Here is a 24,343-nt window from a genome sequence, read left to right as displayed (position 1 = left end):
TATGTGAATTTGTAGTTGCTGCATTTTTTGTGCCAATATCATTTAAAATGAGCATCATTAACTCATAACCTTCATAGAAAGCAATATACACGTTTAAGAAATCCATCATTGTGATGACTAAGACATACAAATATATATGCATTAATTTTCCAGACTGAATCTATGCTTAAAATTGCAGAAGATCTGGGAGGACCGTATGTTTGGGGGCAGTATGACCTGTTAGTCCTGCCACCATCCTTCCCTTACGGTGGCATGGAAAATCCTTGCCTCACTTTTGTAACTCCTACTCTGCTGGTAAGTATAAATATTTCTTTCTTTGAAACTGAGTTCTCCCCAAACATAAAGCTAGACACGAAGAGCCTTAGACTCCTAATAATATGTTTTTTAAAAACATATTTTCTCTTATTTATGTAACTCCTCTTCCTTCCTGATTTTATTGCTTATTATGGCTATTTTCATCATCTTATTTTTCAAAAGAAAATAATTTGGCCCTTAGGGAGAAAAGAATATTATGTCCAAGGTGTGCGGGGACGTTGGGGGAGGGAAGGCTGTATAACAATAATCTGTTGATGAATGATGCAGCCAGACAGAGAAACTAGACCATTTACACTCGGTGTAGAGGTACTGGTACAACAAAATAAACAAAAGCTTACTTGACCGTGCATAGGGAAGGATTGGACCTACAGTATATAGCTATAGCTCATATGCCTTTGTAAGCTGCTTTAAATCACTACAGACTTTTCTTAAATGCACTGTGGGCAATAAGGAGAGAATAAGGTACATGAGGGAAATTAGGGCAGATATAAAAAATGGAAGTAGGAGACATGTTTCCCGAAAGTTAATCAGAGATAAGTATACTGGCCTTCCTGGTCCTGGAAAAATTCCTGAGATGAGGGAGGGAAAGCATTACGCTATTTTTTTAGTCCTGCATTTTTTGTTTAATTTTCTCTGTACATACCCTTTGGAGTGCCATGGTAGAAATACAGTGGACTACTGATACCACAATACATCCTGATGCAGGCAGCCTTCTAAATATAGTCTGTAATTTGAATACTAAGATAACTTTCTTCTTTTTTAGGCAGGAGACAAGTCACTCTCCAATGTAAGTTAAAATTTGTTATCAGGGTCTTACCCTCAAGAACTATTAAGTCAACTGATTTTTCTAAAATACCCATTGTATTATTACATTGAAGATATGGTTATAAAAGATAATTTGGGGATTGTTGTTACATTAACAGATTTAATAGATTTCATAACTTTATGGTCTGATGTTCATACATTTAAGAAATACGTCTTAATGGAGTGATATCTCCACTTAATATTTTCTAAATAGTTTTTTGTTTCTAATTTATTATTATTTTTTTAACATTTATTCATGTTTGAGAGACAGAGATAGTGCGCAAGCAGGGGAGGGGCAGAGAGAGAGAGAGAGGGAGACACAGAATCCAAAGCAGACTCCGGGCTCTGAGCTGTCAGTACAGAGCCTGACAACGGGGCTTGAACCCATGAGCTGTGAGATCATGACCTGAGCCGAAGTTGGATGCTTAACCAACTGAGCCACCCAGGCATCCCTGTTTCTAATTTTTTAAACTGCACTTTTGTCCTTGGCCAAATTATGATTCATATGCTGAACTAACTCCCTGAATATCTCAGCTGATGCTAAAAAAAAAAAAAAAATTGAACATGGAATTAAAAGACCTAGAGTACCTACTTATGGAGTTTACATTAAAGTGATCCATTTCACTCCTAACCCCTTCCACTATTTACTATGAATCATTTCCATTTTAGGTTATTGCACATGAAATATCTCATAGTTGGACAGGAAATCTAGTGACCAACAAAACTTGGGACCACTTTTGGTAAGATTTTTTTATTATTTCTCTTTATTTTTTTTATTTTTTTTATTTAGAGAGAGAAAGATGCAGTGGGGGTAGAGGGCAGAGAAAGAGGGAGAGAGAATCCCAAGCAGACTCCATACTGTCAGCGCAGAGCCTGACATGAGGCTTGAACTCACGAACTGTGAGGTCGTGACCTAAGCTGAAACCAAGAGTCAGATGCTTAACCAACTGAGTCACTCAGGCACCCCTATTATTATTATTTCTTTATTGGTCCTTGTTATTAATTTCTTTCCTTACTTCCTGGCCCTCTGAATTGTTTTGTGGAAACATCTTGTTGTTCTTTGTTATCGTCTCTTTGATAAACAGTTAAAAAAAAAAATTCTGCAACACTTGTCACAATGTTAGGGAGAGTGGAGTATTCAGCTTATGCTTGTTATTTAGTTCCTGGTATGGTCACATTTTAATACACACGTCAAACAAGAACCAAGGCTTAATTTTCCCCTAGGCTATCTGCTGGGCTGGGCTTCCCATTGTTCTGAATGAAATGCAGAATAGCCACTTAGGCAATCTGCTTTGACTGTAGTGTTTGTGCTTTACAATGCTTTACTCTGGAAAAGCCAAAAGGAAATTTTTGTTCATTAAAATGCTCTTTCCTTTCGACTGTGTCACTGTTTTTATTTTATTTACAACAAAAAAATTTTTTCAGGTTAAACGAAGGACATACTGTGTACTTGGAACGCCACATTTGTGGACGACTGTTTGGTGAAAAGTTCAGACATTTTCATGCTCTGGGAGGATGGGGAGAACTACAGAATTCAGTAAGTGAGTCATGATGTGAAAAGCATTCATCCAAGGTTGTACAGGCATTCAAGTATAGTTTGTAAACTAACTTTACTAGGTAGCAACAAGAAAGCCATTTTTACAGGTGTTGAAAATCAAGCAGATCTGGTATAATATTCTATTGATACATGCTAATCATTATGCTGTGTAAGGTCATGTTCATGACCAGTAGGCCCTCATTGGGTCTTTACAATTAATGTAGTCAGTTACTTAGTTTGAATTTTATTTGGTATATTTATGTCATTTTTCAGTGCTCCCTCCTAAAGGTTGAATTTGCTGACCAGGAATTGAAACATCTTTCTAGTTTTTTATAAGAATAAAACCCACTATTGGGCAGGAAATGTTATGGAACATGACACAAGTAGCCATTCCATTAATAGACTTCCAGAAATTGATGCTAACATACCCTACAATTTCTAGTCTCTCAGTTTAAGCTCTAGACTGTCCTACTAAAGTTATGCCTCTGGGCTTGCATGGTGGTAACCAGTCTTCATATTTGAACATTCATCGAATTCTGTGTCTCGCAGATAAAGACGTTTGGAGATACACATCCTTACACCAAACTTGTGGTTGATCTGACGAATGTGGACCCTGATGTAGCATATTCTTCAGTTCCCTATGAGAAGGGCTTTGCTTTACTCTTTTACCTTGAACAACTTCTTGGGGGCCCAGGCAAGTAGTTGGCACTTTCTGATTTTTTTTTTTGAGAGCAATTAAATTTTATTTAAAATTAAATAAAATTGTGTTGCTTGTCTTTAAAGAAAACACATCAGTATTTTAAAAATTATGAAAATAGTATGTACTTATTGAAAAAAAATTATGTGGTACAGAAGTTTGTGAGAGTCCCTCAGCCCCTTTCCACTCCCCAGCTAACCACTGTTAGCCATTTGGTGTGCATGGCTCCAGATTCTTTTCTAAGTATAAATGAACAAACAAATATATTTTAATTATAGAAAATGGATCATATTTTATATATATATATATATATATATATATAATTTGTTCTACCATTTTTTTTTTTAAATTCAGCAGTGTTCCACAGACATCCTTCCATGTCAGAACATACAAATCTGTCTTAATGTTCTTTAATGCCACCATACTCGTTCATTACACAGATGTGCTGAGTTTATGTAACCTTCCCCTATCAATGGGTGTTGAGGTATTCTCCTTTGCTCATGGACTTTGAAGGCCCTTCTTCACCCATACGCATTCTGCCAGTCCCAAATTATTCTTCTCCTTTCGGGTCACACCGAGGCCATTGCTTTTAGAATTTGTGTTGTGGGTTCTTTCTATGTTTCTTTTTTTTTTTTAATATTTATTTATTTTTGAGAGAGAGAGAGCGTGCGCATAAGAGCGTGAGCAGGGGAGGGGCAGAGAGAGAGGGAGACACAGAATCTGAAGCAGGCTCTAGGCTCCGAGCCCCATGTGGGGCTCAAACTCACAAACCGTGAGATCATGACCTGAGCTGAAGTCAGACACTTAACCGACTGAGCCACCCAGGCGCCCCCTATGTTTCTTCATTGTATCTTCCTCTTAATTGTAATTAGGATTTCTCTTCTCCTTCCACTAAATTACATTTACTTTTCAAGGCCCAGCTTAAGTCCTACCTCCTTTTTTGAACATTCTTTCACCACTGGAGCCCTTACTGGTTTTGCTATTCTCTGAAAATTCTCTGTTCTCTATGGTTAATAGTACTACACTAAGAACCCCCCAAAATATTAAATAGTTACCTTTCCATTAATCAACTTTTCTTTTTCTCTTTTCATTTTTTTTAACTCTTAGAGGTTTTCCTAGGATTTCTAAAAGCTTATGTTGAGAAGTTTTCCTACAAGAGCATAACCACTGATGACTGGAAGGATTTCCTGTATTCCCACTTTAAAGATAAGGTTGGCTTTTAAAAACTTCCTTATTTTTCATGCCCAATATATCTTCATCTAATGGCTATTTGTTAGGCTGATTTGAATTACTTAATAGTAGTACTGGTCTAGAATGTAAGATTGAACCTTTCATTATATTTTTTCCTATTTAAAATGTGATCTCAACAACATGAACTAATGTGTATATATTTCAGAGAGATCTGCAATAGCATGTTTCAGAAATGCATTATAATTTTCTTATTTTAGTTATGTCAGTATAGACAAAATTACAGATTTGAGGACCTAAAAGTCTGTTTTAGATTCTTTTTGTTTCCAATGGAAAAGCCTATTCTGTAGTAAACTGGGTGCCCTTCCTGTTCGCAGGTTGATATTCTCAATCAAGTTGATTGGAATGCCTGGCTGTACTCTCCTGGAATGCCTCCTGTAAAACCCAAGTCAGTACTTACCTGTTAATGCTTTCCTTCTCATTCTCCTAAATCCTCAAGCTCCTCCAAGATACTGGGGAGGGTTTTATGACTTCCTTAAGCTGTAACTAGTTAGCGAGTAGACTTCATAGGTGTTTGAACCTTAACCCTGAGGTCAAAAGAATCATTTCCGTGATATAAATCAATGAATTGCAAGTAATTACGGAATGCCTCCTTTTAGCTGAAGGTTGGTGATACAGAGAAGAGTACGATATTTCCCTTTCCTTCAAAACCTTTGTAATGAGAAATAACTTGTATAAGTATTATGTTAATCGTTACAATAGTGTTATAAGTTGTCATCCCATTTCCAGAGAAGACACATTAGGCTTAGCTAGGTAAAATGTCTTCCCTAAGTTTGCACAGTAGGTAGTAAGAGTTGAGATTCAAACCCTGGCAGTCTTTACTCCCCAGTATACTGTTGTTGTTCTTGTTGTTTGTTGTTTTCTAAGTTTGTTTATTTAGGGAGAGAGTGCACATGAGTGGGGGAGGGACAGAGAAAATCCTGACCCAGGGCTCGAGCCCACAAACCGTGAGACCATGACGTGAGCCAAAGTCAGACACTGAGCCATCCAGGTGCCACTCCAGGGTGCTGTCTTTTAAACTAAATACCCTCCTGAGATCAGAGACCTGAACTGAGGTTGTTCACTACTATTAGCCCTTCCCGCCACATGGCGTAGTCTTGACCCGGGTAATTACAGTCTCAGCTCAAGAACCACTTGCTCAAAGGAACATTCCTTGACCTCTATGACCAGGTCAAGTCCCCGTATAGGGTTTTCTGGTGCTGTGTATGGCCTCTTCATTGTTGTTACCACAGTATTCATTTTAAATTGGTTTGTGTGATTACCAAAGTCTTTCTCCTTCCCTACACAGAAGCACCATGCAAGCAAGGCTCATATCTGGTTTTGCTCACTACTGTTCTTAGGACCTTGCCATAAGTAAGGGTTGCTTCTCCTCCTGCCATAAGTAAGGGCTAATTCTTACAAGGTTCTTTTTGTGACACAGAGAAGGAAGTTTCAGGGCACAAGAAAGAGATAAGCAGAGGTTTTGTACTGTCCTTTTGTTCCTTAGAAATCAGTGCTAAGAAATATTCTAGCTGAAGGTGATTTACTGCCTGAGCAGTTTACTGCCTCTGATCCCCTTTGGTTTTGGTGACAAACAAGAGGCTTTCCCTGCAGTCCACACCCTGACTACTTTATGGAGATTGACTGGCAGCTGCTTCAAAGGAGCTCCCTGCTTTAACCCAATTGTAATTTCCCCTAGGGCACAAACTCTCTTTAAGCAGGTTCAATGGTAACTTCTAATCAAAACTTATTTAATTTAGACCCTCAGGGGCAAGTTCCCTACTGTTCTCTCATGGAAACATTTCACAGCAAGCAAGCATGATTTATGGACAAATAGGGATGTTTTGCAAGAATTTTGCACACATTTTACAGTCTCTTCCATCGTTGCAAAACATGTGGTTTATCTTCTAAGTTGAGAACTCACAAATTTTAATGCAGTTTGCTTTGCTTTACAATCAGAGTTTATTTCCACTTTCTTCTAAGAAATAAAATCATCACATTGTTTCGGAGTCTCCCAAAGGTCTCCTGGGACACCATTATTTCCCCGGTGTCTAGAACAGTGCCTGTCACGTAGGCACTCGCAGATTTGTGGCATGATTAGATAGCTGGAACAACAGAATGTAAAATCCACGAAAGCAGCGTGTTGTCACATTGTCATGAACACCTAGAACTGTGCCTGCCATACAGCAAACACTAGATCTGCCCAACTGAGTCCCGGCTCCTTCAGCACACGCTACTGAAGCATCTGTCTTTGCGGAGATGTTGGGGTGTTCTCTCTGAAGGATAGTCAGGTGCTTCACTAATTTGGTATCCACGTGGATTTCCAGGTTCTTAGATGATGCCAGAATATTTAAGTCAGGTAGAAGATTTCCTGTTTCCATCACTCTGGTGTTCCTGATCTTTATTTAAAAAGAACTTTGGGGAGCGCCTGGGTGGCGCAGTCGGTTAAGCGTCCGACTTCAGCCAGGTCACGATCTCGCGGTCCGTGAGTTCGAGCCCCGCATCAGGCTCTGGGCTGATGGCTCAGAGCCTGGAGCCTGTTTCCGATTCTGTGTCTCCCTCTCTCTCTGCCCCTCCCCCGTTCATGCTCTGTCTCTCTCTGTCCCAAAAATAAATAAACGTTGAAAAAAAAATTTTTAAAAAAAAAAAAGAACTTTGAAAGTTAAGTGCGTTCTGTAGTTTCAACGTCACATTTATGGAAGAGCATGTACATCTTTATGAAATTTAATCTCCAGTATTTTTTCATCTTTGCAGCTATGATATGACTCTGACAAATGCTTGCATTGCCTTAAGTCAGCGGTGGATGGCGGTGAGTACTGATGTGTGATTTTTGGCTCCTTGTTGAAATGTACAAATATGTCTCTACTCATCAGGGACTTTACTTATAAACTCATGTATTTGGAAAGGTTATTCATAAATCAAGTCTGGGGGTGCCAGTCAGTGGAGTGTGTGACCCTTGATCTCGGGGTTGTGAGCTTGAGCCCCAAGTTGGATGGAGAGATTGCTTACATAAATCAAATCTTAATTAAACAACAACAGAAAATAAGTCAAGTTTGTCCCAAGTGATACCAGCCCTCAATGTGTGAAGTTAAGTTTGGGGGGGGGGAGCAAATAGATGTTTGGTACTAGTTCTCATTTTTCTTGCTCCTTTTTCAAGTCTTAAAAAAGGTATGCAAAAATATTTGCATTTTCTCTTTCTTTTCCTCATAAATCACTTGTAAGATACTGTTTCAAATATAGCCCTTACCCATACCAGGTAGATCTAAACTGGTCTCAGGTGAGTGCTAATGCCAGCTGTTAGGGAAGAACCGAGGCACGTTTGCTCTGTCGGTCGGTGTTGTTCACATCTATGGAGCCTCCTAAAGAAGAGCCTCTCTGTGTATATACTGAAACATAACCCTTAGAGAAACCCAAGTGAAGATGTACCCTGGACAGCGCTTTAATGAAAAATATCAGAAAATGTAGGAGCAGTCCTTGTAGGGGAAGAAAAGTACTTTTCCCCTGCCCTCTGAGTTCTTAGCTGAGAGTCCTGTAATAAAACGCAGATTACCAAGAGAAAAATAAATTTATTAACATGTATATCTCATGCATACATGGGAGAGGCCCATGGAAAAATGACTAGCTCAGATGTGCCTCATTCAGGACTAAACACCATTTCAGTGGGGAAAATAAATGATTTTTAGGAAAGATACATGGGCCCTCAGGAGAATAGATGGAAGGTATGACAGTTTGTGACAAAGTTTGGCTGTGGTGTCAACTTTTAGTTTCCTTTTCTGTGATAGGAGTCAGTCTTGCCTGATTGATGAAACAGTTGAGCTCCTTTTGGAAGGTCTGTCTTTAGGCAGATGGGCATAGTGCAGAGAAAACCTCTCCTTGCCCTTCCTATTTTTCAAGAGCCTGCAACTGAAATAATCAATATACTAAAGTGGCATATTTGGGAGTAGTGTATTTTGCTACCCTTCATCCTGTTATCTGCAACAAATTTAGATGTTGCCTTTTGACACTTGTTTGTAAAGTTTAGTTATAAGTAACTGATGCTAAGCAGTAAGTGATGAGCAGCATGAGAAAGATACAGGGGCACCTGGGTGGCTCAGTCGGGTAAGCCTCTGACTCCTGATTTTGGCTCCTGTCATGATCCCAGGGTTGTGGAATGGAGCCCTGCGTCAGGCTCCACTGAGCCGGAGCCTGCCTAAGATTCTTTCTTTCTCTGTGTCCCTGTCCCCCCCACCAACCGCTTGCGTATGCACAGAAACAAATGAAGTCACAAGAGGTCACCAGAAAGAGCCAGTACCTCCACCTGGGGCGGGGGACAGTGGATTGGGGTTAGCTGCAGCATGGAGGACAGCTTTGTCCAGAAGAGGGTATTTCAGCTAGGACTGGATATGGTTTGGGCATGGATGAGGTAGAGGAGGACATTCTGGGTGGAAGGGACAAAGTCCAAACAAAGTTTTTTTTTAAGCAGCAACAAAACGTGGAACCTACGCAGATAGGTGAGTTCTGCCTGGTTAGAGCTTAGAGCCTATTCATCTGGTTCATCTCCCAACCCTCCTCTTCCCTTCTGACATGGGGCCATAGCCACAATGACTTCTGTTAAGTTCCATTGGGTTTCATTAAGATAGTGTTTTTCGATTCCTTCCTGCCTTCTATAATGCTGCCCTCTCTGCTTCCTCCCACCCCTCACTCTCTCCTCATCCCAGGCTAAGTAAGGCTTTCCTTCCTTTTCTCCCATAGGATCCTAAACAGCCTTATCACACCATTTCTGGCTTTGTTTGTGTGTGCGCGCGCGCGTGCACGCGTGTGTGTGCTATCATTAAAGTACTCTTATCAGATTGGAATGAATCAGTTAGCCAGTCCAGTGAACCAGTTAATTGAAAAAATTGGCTAAAGTATGGTGTCATAAAAACTAATCATAAGGAAGACATTTTATTTTAAAACATAAATTACTCAGATTTTTACTATGGGGCCAAAGCTGTGTATCAACTGCATAAACTAAATTCATGATGCACCTGTAACTTCCAATTTTAGTTTCTTTTATTTTTTATCTATTTATTTTTTAAATGTTTATTTATTTTTGAGAGAGACACAGTGGGAGCAGGAGAGGGGCAGAGAGAGAGGGAGACATAGAATCCGAAGCAGGCTCTGAGCTGTCAGCCCACAGCCTGACGCAGGGCTTGAACTCACAAACCGTGAGACCATGATCTTAGCCGAAGTCAGACACTTACCCAACTCAGCCGCCCAGGTGCCCCAATTTTGGTTTCTTTTAAAGTGGGAATAGAATTTAAATACACTTGCAAAGCAATTGGTAGCTCCTTCTAGATTTTTCTGTTGTTATTCCCATCTGTTTACAAAGATCTTGTCTACAAATTCTGTAGCAACATTTTTTGTACAGCACTTTTTAAGTTAAAGTTGACTTAGTTTGTCCAGAGCAATAAACTTAATATTTATAGAGACTTCTTCTTTTTTTTTTGGCACTCCTCTTTCATCAGTATACCTATTATTTAACAGGATTTCCTGCTTACAACTACAATTGACATAAACACATTTGGAAACAAGTTTATGTAGTTAACACATAAATCAACAGGTGGGAGAAGAAAAGCACAGGTATTGAAGGGTGGCCCACCCACTCAGAGCAAAGGGCGCACCCTGGACACGAGTCCACTCATTTTACAGAGAGGGTAGAAAGTATCGGTTAATCCAATGAGTGGTTTTAGTGGAGCTCATTTTTTTGTTGTTGTTTTTGAGAGAGAGGAGAGAGAGCATGAGCAGGGGAGGTGCAGAGAGAGGGAGGGACTGAAGATCTAAAGCGGGCTCTGCGCTGATAGCATTGAGCCTAATGTGGGGCTCAAACTCACGAACGACAAGATCACAACCTGAGCCAGAGTCACATGCTCAACCAACTGAGCCACCCAACTGCCCCAGTGAAGCTCATTTTTAAAAAGCTTTTACTGTAAATGTATTTTCTTACAGTATTGCTTGTATCTGTTTCTTTCACTAGGCGATAAGCTCCTTGAGAGCAGAAATTATTTTTATTCATTTCTATATCCCCAGTGCCATCCCCATTTATTCACTGTTGGATAAATACATGAATTAGTAGAGGGAAAACAAGGTTGGAAAGATGTATTAGTTTCCTATTATAGAGAATCTTGATTGTCAAACTAAGGAATGTAAAACAATCTGTAAACAGCAGTGGATCCTTAAAGGTTTTTGAATAGCAAATGAAATGATCAGAGTTGCTTATTAGGACCATTAATCAAGCTGTGTAATATATAGGATCAATTAATATGGAAAAGTGAGAGTAAGAAAGCCAGCTAGTAGGTCAGATAAGATGGTAGTTCAGACCAAAAGGCTTGTGGCGTTTGAACTAGAACAGTGCAGGAGGAAATAAAAGATTTGAAGTAAAAGTTCAAAAAATAAAATTGAAATTTACTTCAAATTGAAGTAAAACCTCAAAAAATAAAAGTTTTTGAGGTTTAATTTTAAATAGCTAGTTAAGATCTTGAAAACATTAAATGTGGAGAATAAGAAAGAGGAATAGAAAGTTCCAGGTTTTGAGGGAACCCTCTTAGAGCCAGAAGAAGGAAGAAAAACAAATCAGAAGTAAGGCAAATCAGAACAATGGAACAAGAAACCAAGGGAAGGGGCACCTGGGTGGCTCAGGCAGCTAAGTGACCAACTCTTGAGTTCAGCCTGGGTCATGATCTCACAATTGTGAGATAGAGCCCTGCGTGGGGCTCAGTGCTGCTGGTGTGGAGCCTGCTTGGGATCCTCTCTGTCCCTTTCTCTCCTCCTCCCCCTCTTGTGTGCATGCACACACACACACTCTCTCAAATAAATAAATAAACAAATAAACCAAGGGAAAAGATACTGTAATTTAAAATAAAATATAAACATCTTTCTGAAGATTCTGATAACATCATGACCAAGTTAGAACATTACTAACCCTTTAGATCTAGTTCACGATTTTTTTGAGGGGGTAGAAAGTGTCTAGGCAGCTCCTTACCCAGCAGGGTAGTTGTGCACATATGTACGTCCACTGTCAATACTTTGCCTGGAATACTTCCTGCATTCAGTGTTGTAACAAAAAGGACCAGAGATGTTGAGTTACGATTGGAAAAGTGGTTTCATCCTGTATGCTAAATAATTTAGAAAGGTCTAATTATTCCTATGCAGGGAGGGAAATCTGGTGGCACATCTTTTGCCACAGATGATGCTTTAGTTCTTCTGTCTGTGTCTTAAATTTATGTTTTGTGTAGTTCACAAACATGTCATGGAGAAAAGCATGAGGGATCCATGCTTGGATGGATCTTCGACAGCAACGTGATATATTAGGACCTCTGGGTTTTGTTTTGTTTTTAATGTTTACTTATTTTTTGAGAGAGAGAAAGAGAGACAGAAAGAGAGGGAGATACAGAATCCAAAGCAGACGCCAGACTCTGAGCTGTCAGCACAGAGCCCAACGCGGGGCTTGAACTCACAGACTACGAGATCATGACCTGAAATGAAGTCGGTCACTTAACCAACTGGGCCACCCAGGCACCCAGGACCTCTGTGTTCATTTGAAAAATGTATGCCAGCCCACCTACTAAAACTTCTCCTGTACTTCATTTCTGCTTAGATATTCCTTTAGGCTCAGCAGCCAACACGGATGATTATAAATAGTTCACTATCAATAGGAGCAGGTCGTGTCAGAGACAGACTGAGGACATTGTAATCACTAGTTCTCCCTTTGCCTTGTTTTATTGTTCAATTGTTTTTCTTAAATATTAAAAAAATACAAAAGAAAAAATGTATATCACCTATCGGAAGGTGTAAAAAGGTGTACCCACCACTAACATAAGAAAGAAAACCTCAGTGGTACTTTTGGAGCAACCCTCCCCATCTCATTCCCCTCTCTATCCACATTGCCTTCCCAGCAAGGTAACCGTTACCTTGAATTTTGGTTTATCATTCCATTGCTTTTAATGTTTTTACCACTTACGATATAGCCTTAATAAATATTTTAAATTTGCATGTTTTTGAGCAGAGCATGAGATCTGTAAGTTTTGATAACCAAGGTGAGGTTCCAAAGAGAGATAGTAAAGGGGGTTCTGAACAGGGAGGAAGGTGTAAAATAATGTTTCTTTACAAGGATATATTTATGCATTAAATTTCCTGGAAGGATATATGAGGAACTATTCATATTGGTCACTGGGGAGTAGGACCTAGAGACGTGGCAAAAACAAAGGAATTTTTCATTCAGTCCTATCTGATTTTTTTAAACATTGCATATGTTTCTTTTAAAGTTAAAAGAAACCCTAGTTTATGTGGAAGATAGTATGGAGGTTCCTCAAAAAGTTAAAAATAGAAATACCCTATGATCCAGTAGTCACACTACTGGGTATTTACCCAATAAATACAAAAACACTAATTCTAAGGGATACACGCACCCCTGTGTTTATAGCAGCATTAATTTACAATAGCCAAATTATGGAAGCAGCCCAAGTGTTCATCAATAGATTAATGGATAAAGATGATGTGCACATACACACACACACACACACACACACACACACACACACACACACACACACTGAGGAATATTATTCAGCCATAAAAAAGAAAGAAATCTTTCCATTTGCAATGACATGGATGGAGCTAGAGAGTATAATGCTAGGTAAAATCTGTTAGAGAAAGACAAATACCATATGATTTCACTCAATGTGGAATACAAGAAACAAAACATATGAGCAAAGGAAAAAAGACAGAAACAAACCAAAAAACAGACTCTTAACTATACAGAACAAACTGATGGTTACCAGAGGGGAGGTGGATAGGAGGATGGGTTAAATAGGTGATGGGGACTAAGGAGTCCATTTGTCATGATGAGTGCTGGGTAATAATGTGGAATTGTTGAATCTCTATATTGTATACCTGAAACTAATATAACAGTGTAGGTTAACTATACTAGAATTAAAATAAAATAATAATAATAAAGAAACCCTAGTTGAAAGGAATTCAAAACTACTTAAAGATTTTTTAAATAATTGCTTTGATAATCTTCATTTAATATCTCTTAATCATATCTTCAAAGATTTTTGGCAGTGAATCCTAAATTAAAAAGTACAGACTCATTTTTCTTTTTCTAAGATGATTTCCAAGATTAAGTGGGGAAAACAGAATGTGTGGGGTTGGAGGGAAACATCAGTTTGTGGCCTTATCAATTAATTAGTGTAATATTTAAAAGAATATGCAATTTGATCCTTTACCCAAATTTTACAATTAGCCTGTAAATTAGTTGACATGCTCTTTGTAACATTTCTTTACTTTGACAATCTGTACATCTTGAATGGTACAAAGGATGTAAAAATTTTTTTACTATTAATAGTCTAATTTCTCTTAAGTAATATAAATTTTAGGAGTTATGTTAGCTCTTTAAGTTACAGTAACATCATCTCAAAATTATGAAAGTAGCCAAGGCTTAAATTTATTTTTTACCATCTTGTACATCCTTGTATTTCTGTCTTTTTCTTAATTTTTACTTTTATGTTAGGTGAACCAATAAATATTATTAACTTGTACATTTTATACAAAATAACCAGGAAACATTTTTTTTAGGCCAAAGAAGATGATTTAAATTCATTCACCGCAGCAGACCTGAAGGACCTCTCTAGTCATCAGCTGAACGAATTCTTAGCACAGATGCTCCAGAAAGTAAGTACTAGCTCAAAACATGAGACATTACAATGGATATAATAAAAGCACAGCATTTAGGTCAAACCCAAGTTGGAAAAAAAATGTTAATGTGAAAACTAATGGGAAAAAAAATTTATAAAATTCATTTGTTTCTTTAAAGACATTTGTTGAATGCTTATTATGTTTAGTGTTATTATAAATATGAAAATATTTAAGAAAGAAAGAAACCATGTCCACAAAAGCTTATAATCTAGTAGGAAAGGTCACACATACAAAATCTGGCAATTAAAGGAGACATATTTTAGGTATCATTTGAGAAAAAATCTGTAAAGAAGGACTCCCTTCTAAATGGCATCATCAAGGAAAGGTTTTGTGGGAGTGGAGCTAGCTTTGAGGAGAGCAGCATCATAATGCAGAGGTGGAAATTCAAGTCCGAGGGAGTAGCAAGCCACCGTGTTGCAGAAGTTAATGAAGATCATTCTAGAAAGCCTGGTATAGGATGTGATGAATCTTGAATGCTAAGCTAAGAATCAGATTTTGTAGGTAGGAAGGGATCTAACATTTTTAACAGGAAAGGATGGATTATAAAACAAGCCTGCTGGTGGATCAACATGAGGAACACGGGTGGTAGAGTTATCTGGGAGACAGTACCAGGGGGCACTGGTAGGAAAGGAGGGGGCAGGGGTGAAGGGTGAAAGGCATGGGTGTGTGCCTGGCTGGATTTGGCGGTTAACAGGAATGAGTCCAAGCAGATCTTAAGGTTTCAAACCAAGGCAATAAAAAGAAAGGCAATAAAACAGAAAGAGGAGGCTGCATTTTGAGAGGAAGGGAAGGACTGGGTCTTGGCTTTCACATTAAAATGCTCTGTTGGGCCTGAGGACCTTGAGAGGGATAAAGAAGACTGGACAGAGTTTCCTAAGGAATCAACACAAAGGGAGGAATGGATTTTAGGCAACAGGGGCTTGGTGAGAATCAATTTTTTAGGGCATAAAGTCGCCATTTTTCATAAATGTCTTTAGCGCTGCCTTGGGGCCAGGGAGAGGGAGGACCTGACGGGATGTTTCCAGAAAAGGCATGGCAAAAATGGGGGAAGATTGGGGGTCCAGGAGGGGACCTTAACCAGTGGACCTACCAGGGCGGACTTGGAGGTTAGCTGAGACCAAACAGTTTGGGAAGGGTCTGGCACTCAGCGCAGAGATGCTTCCGGAGCGAGCATGGGGTGGGTTTTGTAAGAGGAGTCGTGGCAGCAGAGGAGAGTCACCACCCACCTAGCAGCACCTCAGCCTCCCTGCTTGTCCAAACTGAACTTGTCTTCCTTCTTTCCTCACCAGAATTGCTCCCCATTTTAGCTTAAGGTTAAGCCAGGCACAGGAGGTTCATGAACTCCTGAAATTGTATAGAGACATTTGTGTTTGTATGGTAAATGTATCTCTTTTTCCTAAGGAAAGGGTCCATATTACTCATCAGGTTCTCAAAGGACCTGTAAGATAGAAGTTTTAAAAGCTATTTTGTAGGCATATAGATCATTTAAAAGGGATTTCAGAGGAAATATGCAAAGATAAAGCTCAGGGTAATCTGTGAGGAAACAAAGAACTGTGGTTTAATACAGAGAATGGGATAAATTTAAGATAGATAAAGTATAAGGAAAAACTTGAAGGACTCTGGAAAGAGTTAGAAAGTTAGATTTTATATATACCAGAAGGTCTGAGGAGAGAAATTCTCATTTAATTCTCTACGTACCTCACAAATTAAACTATCCCTTCGCTTGTAGCAGAACATCCTTATCCAGAATAAGTTGGCACAAAATTTATTGTAGTGTGCATTTGTTTTCATTTTATCTAACTTATTTCTATATTTGAAAATATTTAGGATTTTAATCTGGCTAAGAATTTCCCCCCAGCTCCTTTCTTCCAAGGAATCCTGTTGAAATGATATGTCATACTTCTTTATTTTGCTCTTAGGCACCTCTTCCATTGGGGCATATAAAGCGAATGCAAGAGGTGTACAAGTTGAATGCCGTTAACAATTCTGAAATACGATTCAGGTACATCATTTTAACTTGTCTCTGTGGAAGAAAGTAGAAACTAGTTTAAAATGCGGAGAAAGGGAAAGCAGAGTCGGAGCCATACATGAGTTTTAAGAAATCCTGTGAAATCTTCTGCGCTTGTATAAATAATCATAGGAATACTTGCAGTATCTGTAAGATGAGAGTATTAATCTTTTTCTTAGAATTTGTTCGAAGCTTCTCTTGGCCTTAAAACAAAAAGGAGAATTAGGAATCCAGAGGTAAATAGTTCTTCCACAACTAGCCAAACTGACTCTGATAAGGGAATAGTTAGAAATCTCTGATTCTGTTATGTGGCTAATCTTTCTTAATTCTGATTTGTAGTGTGAGTCTTAAACCAAAGTTTAATTTCCTTTAGAAACTGCACAGATAAGGTACATGAACACCAACGTAATCTAGCTTTTTAAAACGTCTGGTCTTTTTCAAGAACAAACTCCTCTTCCTTCTCTTCTCCAGTTATTGAATTGTATATAAAAGGATTTGAAAAAAAAGAAGGATTTGAGATTCTCAGAATAAAGACATAATATAAAGAGGTGTGCAGTAGAATTATAATGGGATTACTTATCACTATGAAAGTAATCTTCAGAAGTGACTGTATATCCCACCCCTTCCTCCTCATTTCCTACCCCACGCCCCCTAAAAATCTTCCTTTCAGATGGTTACGGCTCTGCATTCAATCGAAATGGGAGGAAGCAGTTCCTTTGGCTCTAAAAATGGCAACTGAGCAAGGACGAATGAAATTTACGCGGCCCTTATTCAAGTAAGAACCCACTCAAATGGTGCTTTGAATTTAGATCAGGAATGGGGAAGAACAATCTTAAGTTTTTCCTGTTGTTAAAATACTTTGCAAAATTCCATCTAAAAATAATTTTTAAATTTGTTAAAGATTACAGGTATAATTTTGGAATAGGAATGAACACTTCTAAAATATTTAGAATTTGAGGTAATTGGATTAGCTGTTTTAGAAACCTTATATATCAATTACCTATTATGGGCCAGATAGGTTTAGACACTGGTGAAAAGGAAGTAAATAGAAAGCAATCTTATGTGCACCGAACGGTCTTTAAAAGCAAGTAGGAGATAATTGGTGGATAGGCATGGACAAGAGAAAGAGTCTGAAGTTATTCAAATGCAATAAGAAATGAACAGATAAAGCCAAACCTTTTTGATTCAAATGTCCCAATGAGGTGGAAGAATAGGTTGCTTGACATACAATAAAGCAATGCGCGGTAGAGGGGAAAAGTTGTATCTTGGCTAAAAGCTAGAATTTAAGAATATCTTAATGAAGTTATTTTGACTGTGGATTTGGCAGGAATTCTGAAAAATATATAACCGTGACATAGACAGTCATAATTAATCTTTTCATTAATTTCACAAGAATAAAATTATACCTGCCAAATGAAACATTCCTTGCCAAAATAATAAGTCATTATCCAACTTTCTTCCTTTTTTCCCGCTCCCACAGAGACCTTGCTGCCTTTGACAAATACCACGATCAAGTCGTCCGTACCTACCAGGAGCACAGAGCTAGCATGCACCCCGTGACGGCCATGCTGGTGGGGAAAGATTTAAAAGTGGATTGAGGACCCACCAATGACGATTTCAGACATTTTTCTTTTTTAAACTGAAGTCACAAAGAAATGGAAAAACTTCAGCTCACATTGTAATTAAAATGTTTTTGTTTTCGGTTTTTATTATTTTGTCGGTGATTTTCATAAATAAAGCTGAGCTACCTTTTTTTTCCTCCCTGCCAGTGGCATGTTCTTTGTAAAGTGCATTTTAACAAAGTTTGGTCTTTTAATTTATAAAAGTAAAATGTGTAATTACATATTTATTTTCCCCAGCACGATCACAAAAGCGTCAACATATTATTTACCTGACATTTTAAGTTCCTTAATATGAAGCTGCTACACACCAAACATTCAACATGATTAGGGTTTTGCTCTTTAAAGGTTTTATTTTTTTAAGTTTGTTTATTTTGAGGGAGAGCAAGCGCAAATGGGGGAGGGGCAGAGAGAGAAAGAGAGAATCCCAAGCAAGCTCTGCACACTCAGCACAGAGCCTGATGCAGGGCTTGAACTCACGAACCGCGAGATCATGACCTGAGCTGAAATCAAGAGTTCGATGCTTAACCCACTGAGCCGCCCTAGCACCCCAGGTTTTGCTTTTTAAATAACATGAACGCTCCGTTGGATTTGCTCCCCCACCCGCCCAGTGAACATAGTACAAATGCCCTTTCCAAACTGTATAAACTCTATAGGGAGCATTGTTCCCCCCACCCTGCATCCACCTGCTGATCCACTGGACTTGTCCTGCTGTCCTGTCTGTCAGGGTCAAATGACCGCTCCGAACACCAGTATTTCCCATCAGCCTTTCCGGAGTCTCTCCCGTCTGTTCAACCTTACTCCTCTCCTTAGTGGTCACCAAACATTCTTCATCCTTGTAGAGCACCAAGCCCATAGAAAGAATACAATTATAGTATATACTGTACATATAATACACACTGGAAATGATACGACTTGAACCAAATGTAACAAAGCATCCCATGAGTGTAATGTACCCTGGGGCGCCTCAGCACACGGTTTGGGAACCACAGTTGTATTAGTATTCTTTGATTGTAAGTGAGAACGACTCATGACTAGAAGTCAGAAAAGGAAAAGGAGGATTATTTTAAGGATACAGGGCAGGGGCAGGTTATCAGAACCTGTGGACAAACAGAAGGGCACTAACACCCAGAATTGCCAAGCAAGCAATACTCTTTCTTGTCTCTCATTTCTGCTTCTCTCCTCCAAACTGTAGAGTCTGGCTACCCTCCAGCTTTGCTGTTGTAAATAGTTCTTGTCACACGGAAAGACTGTCTCAATTCCAAATTCCGAGAGGTGAGACTCTGACCCAGTTTGGGTCCACCCATGGCCACATAAACTTTAGCAAGAGGCGTGATGTCTCAGAGTATAAATGTGGGTGGAGGTCTATCATTAAATACACAGAAATAATCCTGAGATTCTCCCTACTCTCTCTCTAGCAGTTCCCTGCTTCTGGACACATCTACACCGCAGTGATTCTGTTTCTCAAGGCTCTGCTTTAACATGTCTTCGGTACCAGAAAGTCCATAGGACAGAGTTCAGCTCACATCCCTGGTATATAATCAGGTTCTGAATGATTAGACTTTAGCAAATCTATGGACCCAAATGATGCTTTTGAAGCCTTCTCCTGGCCCATAAGCTTTCCCACACTCTAAGTTAAGGTCACGTTTCAGTTACCATTGATGAACGAACCTGGAAGGGAACTGGGACAAGGGACACTTCAATTGAAGGGTGGTGGTGAAGGATGAGATGAAGAAGGTAGAGGGCGCTAGAGACAAACATCACAGCTTTACCTGGGCCAGAGCTCAGTGGAGTCCACATTTACACACTTCAGCTAATAAGCATATGTTGAATATATTTGTGCTAGGCTGGATATACACATAATTTCTGGGTGAACAAAGATAATTTCTATACACTGCTAAAGAAGAGATACGCTAAAGCAACCCGGGGAAGGGCCGTTTAACCCATCCAAAGGGTTTAGGAGATGCTTCCTGAGGAAGAGAAGGCCTATACTGAGTCTTCAGGGATAAGAAATATCTAACTTAGCAAAGAAAGTTGGAAATGTGTTCCAGATGGATAAAGAATGACCCAAAGGTCATTGGGAAGTGAAAATAGCTTGACTCTGCTCCATGTTGTCTAGGGCATGAGTCTGAAATCTTCAAATGGCTCAATTTGCTGGGTGGTATCATCCAGATGCTTCCTCCCTCACATGTCTGAAGTCTGACCTGGGATTAGTCACAAGCTGGGCTCAGCTGAGCCTGGCAACTGGAGTGCCCAAGTGGTTTGTGTTTTCTCACCACACAGTGGATGCCTGGACTTCTTGGTAGTCTTCTTTGTAAGTGCATCCATCACCAGAGTAGCACCAGGAAGCCAGAGAATGTCCCTTATTTCATTCCCAGCACCTGGCATAGTGCTTGGGATAGAACAGGTATTCAAAAATATTTGTTGGCTGAGTGAATGGAGGAGGGTAGAAGGTTAAGGTGTTTCACCTCTAAGGGCCTCAGTTTTCTCAGAGACGTAAGAAGTAAGGTCTTCCTCTGAAAACTAGAGGAGATGGATGTTGAGAAGTGGGTGAATGTTTTAGAAACCTGCTGAGGGGGAGGGGCAAGTAGAAGGACAGTGCCATGATGTACATCATCACAGAACTTTCTATAGCAGAGCCTTCCACCAGGGTGAACACAGATAGCAGTTTGTTATGATGACCCAGGGGGTGAATTTAACTCAGAGAAGGCATAGGTTTAGGGTGATAAAGGAATTTCAAAGTGCTGAAGAAAGAGTGGCCCAGGTGAGCAACCAGGACACCAGCTTCCTAGGAAAGAAAATGAGGAAGCTGGTGGGAAATGGAGGAAAGGAGGAGCCAACCAGAGGTCAGGTCCAAGGGCAAAGATGACTAAAGTAAGGGGGGAGCTGGAAGGCTAAAAGGGCATGGTCAGAAGACAGGGTACTGGAATTTAAGATTTCTTATGTGCATTAAAGTCAGATGGTGACAACAAGAACCATATGATCGTCTCAGTAGATGCAGAGAAAGCATTTGACAAAATACAACATCCTTTCTTGATAAAAACCCTCAAGAAAGTAGGGATAGAAAGATCATACCTCAAGATCATAAAAGCCATGTACAAAAGACCCAATGCTAATATCATCCTCAATGGGGAAAAACTGAGAGCTTTCTCCCTAAGGTCAGGAACAAGACAGGAATGTCCACTCTCTCCACTGTTATTCAACATAGTATTAGAAGTCTTAGTCTCAGCAATCAGACAACAGAAAGAAATAAAAGGCATCCAAATTGGCCATGAGGAGGTCAAACTTTCACTCTTCGCAGATGACATGATACTGTATATGGAAAACCCAAGAGATTCCACCAAAAAACTGCTAGAATTGATTCATGAATTCAGCAAAGCTGCAAGATATAAAATCAATGCACAGAAATCGGTCGCATTCCTATACACCAACAGTGACGCGACAGAAAGAGAAATCAAGGAATTGATCCCATTTACAATTGCACCAAAAACCTAGGAATAAACCTAGGAATAAAATACCTAGGAATAAATCTAACCAAAGAGGCGAAAAATCTATACACTGAGAACTATGGAAAGCTTATGAAAGAAATGGAAGAAGACACAAAAAAATGAAAAAAGATTCCATGCTCCTGGATAGGAAGAACAAATATTGTTAAAATGTCAATACTACCCAAAGCAATCTACATATTCAATACAATCCCTATCAAAATAACACCAGCATTCTTCACAGTGCTAGAAAAAACAATCCTAAAATTTGTATAGAACCAGAGAAGACCCTGAATAGCCAAAGCAATCTTGAAAAAGAAAACCAAAGCAGGAGGCATCACAATCCAGACTTGAAGCTACACTACAAAGCTGTAATCATCAAGACAGTATGGTACTGGCACAAAAACAGACACCCAGATCAGAGGAACAGAATACAGAACCCAGAAATGGACCCACAAACGTATGGCCAACTAATCTTTGACAAAGCAGGAAAGAATATTCAGTGGAATAAAGACGACAGTCTGTTCAGCAAGTGATGCTGGGAAAACTGGACAGCGACATGCAGAAAAATGAACCTGGACCTCTTTCTTACACCATACACAAAAATAAACTCAAAATGGATGAAAGACCGCAATGTAAGATGGGAGGCCATCAAAATCCTCGAGGAGAAAGCAGGCAAAAACCTCTCTGATCTTGGCCGCAGCAACCTCTTACTCAACACGTCTCCAGAGGCAAGGGAAACAAAAGCAAAAATGAACTATTGGGACCTCATCAAAATAAAAAGCTTCTGCACAGCGAAGGAAGCAATCAGCAAAACAAAAAGGCAACCGATGGAATGGGAGAAGATATTTGCGAACGACAGATAAAGGGTTAGTATCCAAAATCTGTAAAGAACTTATCAAACTCAACACCCAAGAAACAAATAATCCAGGAAAGAAATGGGCAAAAGACATGAATAGACACTTCTCCAAAGAAGACATCCAGATGGCCAGCTGACACATGAAAAAATGCCCCACATCACTCATCACCAGGGAAATACAAATCAAAACCACAATGAGATACCACCTCACACCTGTCAGAAGGGCTAACATTAACAACTCAGGCAACAACAGATGTTGGTGAGGATGCAGAGAAAGAGGATCTCTTTTGCATTGCTGGTGGGAATGCAAACTGGTTCAGCCACTCTGGAAAACAGTATGGGGGTTCCTCAAAAAATCAAAAATAGAACTACCCTATGACCCAGCAATTGCACTACTAGGTATTTATCCAAGGGATACAGGTATGCTGTTTCGAAGGGGCACATGCACCCCCATGTTTATAGCAGCACTATCAACAACAGCCAAAGTATGGAAAGAGCCCAATGTCCATCGATGGATGAATGGATAAAGAAGATGTGGTAGGTATATATATATATATATATATATATATATATATATATACACACACACACACACACACACAATGGAGTATTAGCGATCAAAAAGAATGAAATCTTGCCATTTGCAACTATGTGGATAGAACTGGAGGGTATTATGCTAACCGAAATTAGTCAGAGAGGGACAAAAATCATATGACTTCACTCATGAGGATTTTAAGACACAGAACCGTTGAACACAAGGGAAGGGAAGTAAAAATAATATGAAAACAGGGAGCAGGACAAAACATAAGAGACTCTTAAATATGGAGAACAAACAGAGGGTTGCTGGGGGGAGTTGTGGGAAGGGGGATGGGCTAAATGGGTAAGGAGCATCAAGGAATCTACCCCTAAAATCATTGGTGCACTATATGCTAACTAACTTGGATGTAAATTGAATAAAAAATAAAATAAAATAAAATAAAATAAAATAAAATAAAATAAAATAAAATAAATTCAGGTGGTGACAAATTGCAGGGATGTGGATGGCTAAAGTGCAAGTTTCAATAACACTCAAGGAGTGGTAGCTCTTTCTTTTTACATTTCCCAGGAAGCTGTGGAGGAAAGAGAGATTTGGGGTGTTGGTGTTTTCCATGAACTACTATGTCTCTATTCCGAGCACAAATCTGTTTTAGTGGAAACAGGCTTCAGGATCTTTCTGCTGCAATAATCAAACCTCTAGAAACTGGCTTATTACTAAAATGCTGCTTAGTTAAAACAGTGCCCACATTTCTTTGATTCCTTTTTCATTCTCTTCGGAATTCCTTAATCCACTGGTAATGAATTAGGTGCAGAGAGGAGTTAACTGTGTTGAAGATGCTTAATTGGATTAGGGATATCCATGTACCAAGCTGCAAGAACATTTAGAAGCTAATATAGGTATACAGAGCATTAGAGTCCAAATAATAGTGATTACACACACCTCTGTAACATTTCCAATTTACCATCTGCTGAGCTAAGGGCTTTACATATATGAGCTCATTTAATCCTCCATAAAGCCCTTTGAAATAGGCACAATCATTGTCCCCAGCTTAGAGATGAAGAAACTGAGGCCGTGAAAAAGTCAAGTAACTTGCCCAGAGGTCACATCGCTAGCAAATGGCGAAGCCAGGATTTGATCCCAGGTAGACACTGCAAATACAGCAGTGAGGCAGCTCACCCCTCTTCCCTTTTGAAGAGGAAACAGAGGCTAATTAATAATTTACTTGCTCAAAGCTAATACATAGTGGAGCTGGAGTCCCACTGTGGCGGTCTGAGCTGTTAACCTCCCAGCCATGATAGCTCATTCATCCAGACGTGACCTTCAGCTGTGAGAATGATCTCTGGCCTTTGCCGTCTCCCTTCGTTGAGGGACAGCATGGGAAAACCTTAGTGGCGGCAGGGGGTGGTTGCTCAACACATGTTTGTGGAATAAACAAGAAAACGAAGATTGCCACACTCCATGGTGTCACAGTAGGCCAGAAGGTGCATTTTACTGTTGAGTAATTCTAGATAAAGACAGGAACACGGTGTTTATAGGCTGC

The 24,343-nt window shown here is 39.5% G+C and overlaps 1 protein-coding gene across 1 annotated transcript in view; it reads left to right on the top strand.

Moving 5' to 3' along the window:
• The window catches only part of LTA4H (leukotriene A4 hydrolase), a 34,635-nt gene extending 16,517 nt beyond the window's left edge, over positions 1-18,118 (top strand). The window contains exons 8-19 of the mRNA XM_030323439.2: positions 154-294; positions 1,079-1,102; positions 1,789-1,859; positions 2,545-2,656; positions 3,206-3,350; positions 4,461-4,564; positions 4,919-4,989; positions 7,335-7,389; positions 14,175-14,270; positions 16,214-16,296; positions 16,973-17,077; positions 17,783-18,118. Coding sequence (XP_030179299.1) covers positions 154-294; positions 1,079-1,102; positions 1,789-1,859; positions 2,545-2,656; positions 3,206-3,350; positions 4,461-4,564; positions 4,919-4,989; positions 7,335-7,389; positions 14,175-14,270; positions 16,214-16,296; positions 16,973-17,077; positions 17,783-17,900 — 1,125 coding nt within the window. The 3' untranslated portion in view covers positions 17,901-18,118. The remainder of the gene's footprint in view (positions 1-153; positions 295-1,078; positions 1,103-1,788; positions 1,860-2,544; positions 2,657-3,205; positions 3,351-4,460; positions 4,565-4,918; positions 4,990-7,334; positions 7,390-14,174; positions 14,271-16,213; positions 16,297-16,972; positions 17,078-17,782) is intronic.
• The last annotated feature ends 6,225 nt before the right edge of the window (positions 18,119-24,343 follow it).

This window comes from Lynx canadensis, chromosome B4, assembly GCF_007474595.2.
Source record: "Lynx canadensis isolate LIC74 chromosome B4, mLynCan4.pri.v2, whole genome shotgun sequence".
NCBI lineage: Eukaryota > Metazoa > Chordata > Mammalia > Carnivora > Felidae > Lynx > Lynx canadensis.
Note: the sequence above shows the minus strand (reverse complement) of the source record. Positions and strands in the feature narration are given on the sequence as shown.